General features: G+C 17.8%; 3 protein-coding genes across 3 annotated transcripts, besides 11 other annotated features; 1 reads left to right on the top strand and 2 right to left on the bottom strand. All coding sequences in view use genetic code 6, as the record gives it.

Moving 5' to 3' along the window:
• Positions 1-64: 64 nt before the first annotated feature.
• Positions 65-112: a microsatellite.
• Positions 113-412: 300 nt separating this feature from the next.
• Positions 413-474: a microsatellite.
• Positions 413-478: a microsatellite.
• Positions 434-472: a microsatellite.
• Positions 479-1,127: 649 nt separating the features above from the next.
• IMG5_144240 (hypothetical protein) lies at positions 1,128-1,559 on the top strand (the record flags this gene model as incomplete). Its single annotated transcript, XM_004031209.1, has 1 exon — positions 1,128-1,559. One exon carries the CDS (start codon positions 1,128-1,130, stop codon positions 1,557-1,559), a length of 432 nt encoding a protein of 143 aa, XP_004031257.1.
• Positions 1,560-1,568: 9 nt separating this feature from the next.
• Positions 1,569-1,617: a microsatellite.
• Position 1,618: 1 nt separating this feature from the next.
• Positions 1,619-1,669: a microsatellite.
• Positions 1,670-2,965: 1,296 nt separating this feature from the next.
• Positions 2,966-3,015: a microsatellite.
• A 127-nt stretch (positions 3,016-3,142) lies between these two features.
• On the bottom strand, positions 3,143-3,448 carry IMG5_144230 (hypothetical protein; the record flags this gene model as incomplete). Its single annotated transcript, XM_004031208.1, has 1 exon — positions 3,143-3,448. One exon carries the CDS (start codon positions 3,446-3,448, stop codon positions 3,143-3,145), a length of 306 nt encoding a protein of 101 aa, XP_004031256.1.
• Positions 3,449-4,003: 555 nt separating this feature from the next.
• IMG5_144220 (hypothetical protein) lies at positions 4,004-5,415 on the bottom strand (the record flags this gene model as incomplete). Its single annotated transcript, XM_004031207.1, has 2 exons — positions 4,004-4,323; positions 4,373-5,415. 2 exons carry the CDS (start codon positions 5,413-5,415, stop codon positions 4,206-4,208), a joined length of 1,161 nt encoding a protein of 386 aa, XP_004031255.1. The 3' UTR covers positions 4,004-4,205.
• Positions 5,416-5,639: 224 nt separating this feature from the next.
• Positions 5,640-5,678: a microsatellite.
• A 40-nt stretch (positions 5,679-5,718) lies between these two features.
• Positions 5,719-5,777: a microsatellite.
• Positions 5,778-6,337: 560 nt separating this feature from the next.
• Positions 6,338-6,402: a microsatellite.
• Positions 6,403-6,740: 338 nt separating this feature from the next.
• Positions 6,741-6,779: a microsatellite.
• Between the last annotated feature and the right edge of the window lie 2,781 nt (positions 6,780-9,560).

Below are 9,560 nucleotides of genomic sequence, written 5' to 3'. Positions count from 1 at the left end.
ATTTTTTTTTTTACTATAAATATAAAAATTAGAATTAGAGAGAAAAAATTAGAATATATGTAGAATATATATATATATATATATATATATAAATATATACATATATATATATGTACATATGCATATATTTTATATGTATCCATATCTATTTTTAATTATTAGTAATCTTATTAGAAGATAAATATGTTGTATATGTTTATTATATATTTATATAGTATTTTAATATATAAAAGATTTTAAAAATTATATGTAAAAATACTTTTTCATAAAATGTGTTTATTAATAAAAGCATAAAATATAAAAATATATAGATATAAATATGTTTATAGATATTTATTTTATTCATAATATTTAATATAAAAAAATTTATTTTATTTTAATAAATATATTCATATAATTTTTAAAATATTTTTATATATGATATATTTTAATAAATAAATATATATATATATAATATATATATATATATATATAATATTTATTAGTTTTTTCTTTCAATTTATTTATTTTATATTTCTTATTGATTTTTAAAAAATTTAATCTTTTTTTGTATTTTTTTTAAAGTTATACAATAAAAAAATACATTAATTTTTGAATTTTTAATTATATATAAATTTTGAAGATGATCCAATTTTTTTATCAACAATAATATATAGTTATTTATATTAATAAATATTTACATTATTTTTTTATAATTATTTAATTACAATAGTTATTAATATTTTTTTATATATTTATTTTTAATTTCAATATATATTTTGTATATAAATTAAAATATTAATTTTTATATTTTTTTATATTTTATCTATAAACTATTTTATTTATTTATTTTTCACATAAAAAAAATGGGAGGAATTAAAAATAATGGAAATTAACTTTATAATTTAAATAGGACACATTCCAATAGAATGCATTTACTAAGGACATAATTAACTTAATTAGTAATGCATGAAAGAATAAACACTACAAAAACAAAATGTTAACACTTGAGACCATATGCTGAAAGATTATTATTAAATGCAGTAAAATATGTTAAAAATAATAATATATCTGCAATAAGACATGTATAAAGTATGTTACATACTAAAAAAGCTTTAAAAAAATTAGTATTGGAAATAGCACCAAAAATGGGAGATAAAAATAGACATTTTATAAACGTAAGATTTATGGAAAAAAGAAGACGTGGTGATTGTGCAAAAATGGGTTATGTTGAAATAAAAGGAAATGAATTAGAGAAATATGAGCTTAATTAACAAGCTGAAGAAAAGATTAAAGGTTTGGTTCCAAATTTAAAAGTATGGCAAGAACTTTAACTAAAAGAAGAGAGAGATTTTTTTGCTTAGAAATTGGAAGAAAGTGAAAAATAATATAATTTGTAAATTTTAGAAAATACAGAATTATTATAGACTGCAAAAATAGATTAAACTGAATTTAAAAAAAGAGAAAGAGCTGCTCTAGCTGCTAAGCATTTCTTTTAAAAAAAAATGTAAGAATCTGAACATGATTTATTCATTTTAAATAAAAATAAATATGATATGAGAAGGTTTATTCCTTATTGAAATTCTTAATTTTTATTTTATTTGTATTTTTTTTATTTTTTTGTTGTTTTTTTTTTTTCTATATATATATATATATATATATATATATATATATATATATATATATATATTTAAGAAAAGAAGAAATAATGAAATTTATACATTATATCTAAAAATATCGAATTTATATAAATATTATTTTATATTTTTCTTATAAATAACATTTTTGTAATTTTTTTTCTTATCATAATATTATTTAAATGCATATTTTTTATATTATGATTGCCTAAATAATTATTATATAAGTAATTTTAACAATTTTAGTTTATTTCAATTATTATATTTATTTAAATATTTAAAACTTTTTATATATTAAATAAAGTTCGATTTTTTTCAAATAAAAATTGAAATTGAAAACTTTAAGAGAATTAAAAAAAAAGCTAGGATTATAGAAAACATAAAAATTTATAATTTTACTTATATTTGATACAAAGATATATATAGTAATGAAAAATACAAATAATTATTTTTTATTAATAAATAAAAAATATATTAGTACATATATATATAAAAAAAAGTACACTTTTATAATTAAAATATTATTAATTTTTTTAAAAGCCGAACCTATAAAAAAAATACACATAATATATTTAAACATAAAATTACATATTTTCATTATTTTCCGAAAAAAAAATCTGATTTTTCCTTTTCCCATTCTTTAAAAGAAAAAAAATTAAAAAAATTAAAAAATAGAGATTATTGTATTTATTTATTATCTTTAATAATTAAAAAAATTACTTATTAAATATTTATGTATAATTTTAACATAATATAGTAAAACAAGCAAAAATATAGCCTCCACAACTGCTTAAAACATATATAAATCTTTAACATAAATACTTTTACAATAGCAATTTTAAGCAATTTCTTCAGTTATATAATGTTTCATTGTATCATACATAATTATGTAAATAATGATTCTGGATAAAAATCCAATTATAAGTAAAATAAAATAAAATTAAACTCTTTTTGGCGATCTTGAACGTATAAAAAAGAAGCCTAGTATACTTATTAAAACCCAAAATGCATTAGCGCACACATAATAAATCATAACCAATGAATAATCCTTACAAATTCCTTAATAATAAAATACATAATAAAAATTTTTTATGCTTTCATAAGTTAGAACAAACTATTTTATTATCATTGTTATATATTTTAGATTAAAATTAATTTTGATAATCACAATTTTTTATTTTTTTTTACTGTTATAAATGCATTAGATCCTTAAGTAAAACTTACTTTTGTTTCTACGTCTTCATCAAAAGAAGGATCAGTTTAGGGAATTAGAGTTTATTCTCTTCTTCCTTTTATAATAAACGGGCGCCCAACATGACTTATTTTAGAATCTGATATTATTTAAGATTAATACATATAAAAATAATTAATAAAAATAAACTATAAATAAATTAATAAAGAAAAAAATAATATATACTATATAATATATATTAAAAAAAAATATTTACAAATAAACACATAAAAATAAAATATACATAAAAAATATTAATAAATAAATTTATACTAAATAATAGCAAAAAAAAAATTCAAATAACATATACTTAAACATCATCAATACCCCAAGAAACATCACAAGAATTTCTATTTTTTAAATAAGCACCAATTTCCAAAATAAACTAATCATCAGTATTTATAAATTCAAATTAAACATTATGAGATATTCTATCAGGTATTTCTTTTCCACAAGCATTAACTCCTGATAACTTACATTAAAAAGACAACAATTTACCACACCAAGCATAACTTTCATGCCATATAGTCTTTCCATTAATTTTTGCAAAAGCAATCTCTCCTTACCAATCGTCAATGAAATGGAAATTAAATTTTATCATGATTTTTTCGTGTTTTGTTAAATTTTCATATTTTTTGGATACTGTTGTTGCCCCGAAATTACAATGTCCTCCCAAAAATAAATTCTCGCTATTTTCACAAGAAGATACTGTTTTTTAAGACCAACCTTTTATTTCTTATTGGAAATCTTCGAAGTTGATTAAACTCCATTATTATTAATCCTTATAATATAGTTAATTTATTGATAAATCTCCTTATATTATTAACTCTTAATTACTTGTTAGTGTATTTGTTTCGTCTTTATGTTAATATATTAGTTTTTCGTTTTTTAATATATTTAAAGTATTATCTGAATATGATTCGAATCTTATCGATTAATCTTGTTGGTTTCTCAATTCGACTATTATTGGAATTGTTTTTTCGTTCTCATTTGTTATTTTTATTTCTGTCTATTTGGTTAAATTTAATGCTTACAATATAAATATTATTATGAATATTATTTATGTTTTTTTCGATTTCATATTTTTACGTTTTCAATAATTTTTTTATTTTGTATTTTTTTAAAAAATAAATATAATATAATTAAATGAAATTATATAAATATAAAAAAATGTTTTTTATCCAATATTCTTCAATAAAAATTTATATATCTATAATATAATTTTCCGATGACATAAAATAATTGTTTTTGATGTAATATATATATACATATATAATTTAATTTTAAAATCTAAGATAAAGACTTAAAAATTAAATATATGTATATATTCATTCAATAAAATTAAGGCTACCTTTAATTCAAACTGCCCAAGATCCATTTTTGAGATCATCACTAATACTTTCCGCTCTATGTAAAGAAGCTCTATGATCTTCAAGGATTCTTAAAGCTTCTCTAATTCCTTAAATAGCTTAATCACTATATATAATTTTTTTTTTTTAATTAAATGAATAAAATAATTAATTACGCTTCATCTAATCTCATTTAATAAATAGGAGTTTCTCTGGCTAAGGCATCTTCTAATCCTTATTTATGGGCTTAAACTTATTTGATAAGATTTGTTAAGTTTTCAGCTTCAGTTTACTTGAGTCCTAATCTAGATTATTTATCTTTTAAGGATGATTGAGCTACAGCTTTTTCTTCAAGTTTGGCATTTCTGACTGAAATTAATTCTTATATTAATAACTCGTAGTGTTCTTTGGATTATTTTTCTCTTAAAGAATCTTCATTGTTTCCGTTTCTGACAGCATCTTATATTTAGGTAAGTTTATCAATAACGACTCTTAATTTAGCTTCGTCGAATTTAGTTGATAAAGTAACTAAAGCTTTAATAGGATTGTTTAAGGGAATTCTTTTCATCGCTCTGTTAACTTAATCGCTGTTTTATTATAAAAATACGTTTCCTCTTTCTAATAATCTGTTTAAGTCATCAATAATTAAACCTAAGGCTTCTAATGCATTTTAGTCTCTTACGTTTCTTTTGTTCCAAGTATTAATGTCATTGGCTCTTGCTTATTCAATTAATTTTTCTCTTTCATTCAATTCGTTAATTTCCTTGGTTAATCTTTCAATTTGGCTTTCTAAGCTTTTAATTTCGGATTCTAATTATTGGATTTCTCCTTTAACTACAGATAATTATGCGTCTAATTCATTTAATTATAATAAGTCTTATCCGATTTTTTCTTTAGTTTATGATACGAAGTTATCAAATTCAGTTTATAAGTCTTTTCTCTTTGATTATACATCATTTAAAGCTTATTATACTAAATCAACAGCTTAGTCTACTGCTCCACCAGAAGTTAAGTGTAATTCTACAGCAGCAGCAATTCTGGAAGCGAAGGCATTTTTCTTACCAAGCTTTTTTTATTATTATTTTTTCGGTTTTTTTTTTTTTTTTTTACTTTAATGGAGATTGTCAATTGCTTAATTATTGATGTTTTTACGTAAAGAAACGGAAGCAACTTAGTTGATGCAAATAATAGTTAATAAGAGTAATGCAGTGTATCTCATATTTTTTTTTTTTTTGTTAAAAATTATTTATTTTATTTGTTTTGTTATACTTTTAATTAATTTTTTTTTTCTCTTGATTTTGAAAAATATATTTAATTATTCGTTTTTTAAATATATTTATCACGTTTTTTATGTAGTTTTTATTTGTTTTTTTACTTTATTAATTTTTGTCACCTTTAAAAACGGATTTTATTTTTTAATAATTAATTATAATAAATGATATGTAATTTATTTTACAATAAATAATTTAATATTATAATAAAATATATACTATTTATATAAAAATAATAAAACTTTTCAAAATATTTAAAAAAAAAAAGAATTATTATTAAAACAAAAATATTAATTATTTAAAAAAAAAAAAAATAACTGAGAAAGATATTTTAAATTATATATAGATCTATTATCTCTGTTTTTTTAAAAATAATTTTTTAGTTCTTTATTCAATATTTTGAACTATTTTTTATTATTAATAAAAAAAAAATATTATTTAATTTATTTTTTTATTAAAGTAAAATATAAAAACATAAAAGTTTTAATTTAATTTTGGCATATTTTGTTCGAAAGTTAGGATTATTATGTAATGGAAAAACTAAAGAAATCAATTATCAAACAAATATATTATATTTGATATTCATATATTATATATAAAATATTTCTTATCAAATAAATTTATTAGAAATATAGTATTACAATTTATATTTTTAATCAGTTAAATTTTATAAAATAATGAATAATATTTTTAAATATATCTATGAATTTAATTTAATAAATTTGATATTATATATATATATATATTAAATAGTTATTTTTAATAATTTAAAAAAAAATTCTTTCTAATTAATTTCATTGATTAATTATTAATTTTTCAGAATAAAATAAATCCTGAATCAAAATAATACAAATAAAATAATTAAATATTAATATATTTAATTTTTTTAATATTTTAAAAATAATAATTTTTTTTATATTATAAAATAATTTAATGTATATTTATTACTTTTCTAATATATTTTGATTTGTATTATATAATATTTTTTAAACTTCTAAAAGTTTAAAAATTAGTCTTCTTAATTTGGATAAGAACAAATAATTTTTTTGTTTATATAAAATATTCTAATAAATTGCAAAAATAAAAATAATAATTAATTTTTTATCCACTCTAATAAAATGATTTAATACAATTTCTTTAAAATATAAAATAAATCTAATAAAAAGTACATAAATTACTATATATTAATAAATATTTTATCTTATAATAATTTTACTAATTATAAAAAAGTCCCTCTTAGTAAAACTTATTTTAAAATAATATTAGTAAAAAGAAAAAAAAAAAAATCATAAAAAAAAAAAAAAATTAAAAATATGTAAGAATATTAACCACTTTAATAAATTAGACAATTAGTAGAAGATCACCAAATACAAATTCGTTCTCAAAAACGATAATAATTATTAAATTAAACCCGTTAATAAAACTAATAGAAAAACTTCCATTAATTCATAGAATAATAAAGATAATAAACTTAATAAGAATAAGTTAAAAACAACCAAGAACAAGTCGAATAAGTTTGTTAATTAATTCAAACGATAGTCTAAAATGAATAAAATCCTATTTATATTGTCCAAGGATTTTAAAATTTATTAAATTTTTTTAACGATGATTCAAATTCTCCATATACAATTCAAGAAATATACGTGTCAATCAGCACATGTTTAAAAGACACAAAATTTATGAATATGCTTAGGTAAATATTAGATAAAGAGGTATTTGAAGAATAGAATATTCAAATGATTTATTCAATGAAAATTTTAGGAGGATTAACGAGAGGTAATATAGATTAATGTAAAGAAATCGAAAGAAATTTTCCTAAAGAAAAACTGTTTATTTTTTTTAAAAAAAATAAGAAATTTTTAGCTATTTTGGAACCTTTAATTTCTTGCTTTGGAAATTTGATTGCTACTATACCAGAAATACAATAACATTTTATAGAAAAATTAAATTTTCATAATGAACTTTTAGATATTTTTTTATAAATACCTATAGATTTATAATATAGGGATTTTTTTTGTAAACTTTCATGGTGTCTAAGTATTGTTTCGAAAGATTTCTTTACTTAAATGAGCCCTTATGATCTTACGAAATTAAAAAATATTCATTAGGGCTGTCTTATTTTTTTCGAAGATTAGGAAATTAATTGTGACTTAATTTGGTCTTATAGTTAGATTTTTTTAGTTTCAATTAAATAATTTTAATATACTGATTAGATTTTCTTTTAGTTTTTTTAAGAAGGGCTTTTTGAGTTTTTAAAAAGCAGTTTGGAGGAAATAAATTTAATATATACAACTCCTTTGATGAAAATTATTAATTAAACGTTATTATTTAGCTCGAATTCTGTTAAGGAGTTTTTTATTTAAAGCACTATTAATTTTTTGCCCGGTACACTTTTGTCGTTAATTAAATTCGATTAATATATTATTAGGAGAGAATGTGTAAAATGTGCACATTATATTGCCAAGTTTTCTTTACATTACTAGTTTTTGTGGGATCTTATTTAATTGATTATTCAAAGGATTCCAGAAGAATAATATTAAGTTAGAGAGGAGATTTTTAAAATGCTTTTGACTGTTTGCTCTTCAAATTGTTTAAATGAAACTGTTTTTTGGGAAAATATAATTTAATATAAAATTATTTTGGTTATATCGAAATGTTTAGTTTAATATACTCTGTCTAATAGTTCGATTTTGATTATTTTAAATATTATTCACTGCATTGTTTTATTTTTTAAAGATAAAAATTAGGACAGACATTAGGAAATTATGAACTAAATTAAAAATCACAATATTCTATTATATATTGAAAATTTATAAATGAATGGAAGTGAAGAAATTTACAAATTATCACTTACATTAATGGAATATTTTGATAGTTTTTATAACTTTGATAAAGATATATGATTTTTATTATATATAAATATATATAATTGAGCTTTTTTTTATTTTTAATTAAAAAATAATAAATTTATATATATTAATAAAAATATAATTTTTTTTTTTAAAAAAAAATATATATTTTATATAAATTATTTCTTTATTTATTTATTTTTTTCATTTTATTTCGCTTTTAGTTAATATTTATATGTTTAGTTCATATTTCTATTATTAAGATTCACTAGAAAAGCTTATTTTTCTCTTTAAACTATAGTTATTTTTCTAATCTAAATAGTTTTTTATCAAAATTTAACTTATATTAAAATTGTCGGAATAACTGCATACGCTAACTTCATTTTCAGCAATATCAGATCCTTCACTATTTAATTTTTCTAATGACTAAATCATTTTTTGTGAATTTTTTAATAAACTATCACTTTTTTATTATTCTTAGTTTATTTGGTAATTGTATTTTAGTTTTAATTTATTTATTTATTAATAAAATTCATTACATAAATTATGATCATTGTGCTTTTTATATATATTATTTTTAAATATAAATAATTTTTATTATTATTACACAAAACATATGCTTTTCTTTATCTTAAAAGACTATTTTTTTATCTAAAAGTTGAATTTCAGTATTTTCATTTATAATAATAATATTCTTTTTATAATTAAATTATTAAAAAATATAATATATAAATAAAATACTTTCAAAGTAGGTTTATGAAGATCAAAATATTATATAATAATAGGTTTTTGGTCAAAAAGAAGTATACGTTTAAGGGATCTAAATGAAATTACAAATTATTTAATTTTAAAAAGATCAATTTAGAATATAGCATTTATATTTTCTAAAACTTCTAATTAAAATTTTTAATTATCTTAGTAATCTTCAGCAAAAGCCTACTAGCTAATACATTAGATATCTTAAATATTATTATTATTTTATTTTTAATTATTTTAGATATCTTCTTATTGTTACTAAATTAATTATGAGGAATATTTTTTCAAATTATTTCCTTATTTTTGTTGTTATTATTATTATTTATATTTAAATATTTAAGGAGGAGCAGTTTTATTCTTTAAAGCATGTCTTAAAGATTATTATTTGGTTTCTGGAGGTTATAAATTATATAAATTATCCCAATCAATTCCTTAAAAAAACGCATGACTTTTCAACTTTTAATAACTTTATTGAACTTGCTCTTTGA

The sequence above is a fragment of the Ichthyophthirius multifiliis genome, assembly GCF_000220395.1.
Source record: "Ichthyophthirius multifiliis unplaced genomic scaffold scaff_1120509251120, whole genome shotgun sequence".
Taxonomy (NCBI): Eukaryota; Ciliophora; class Oligohymenophorea; order Hymenostomatida; genus Ichthyophthirius; species Ichthyophthirius multifiliis.
The sequence above is the reverse complement of the archived record's forward strand: the minus strand, read 5'-3'. Positions and strand labels throughout refer to the sequence as shown.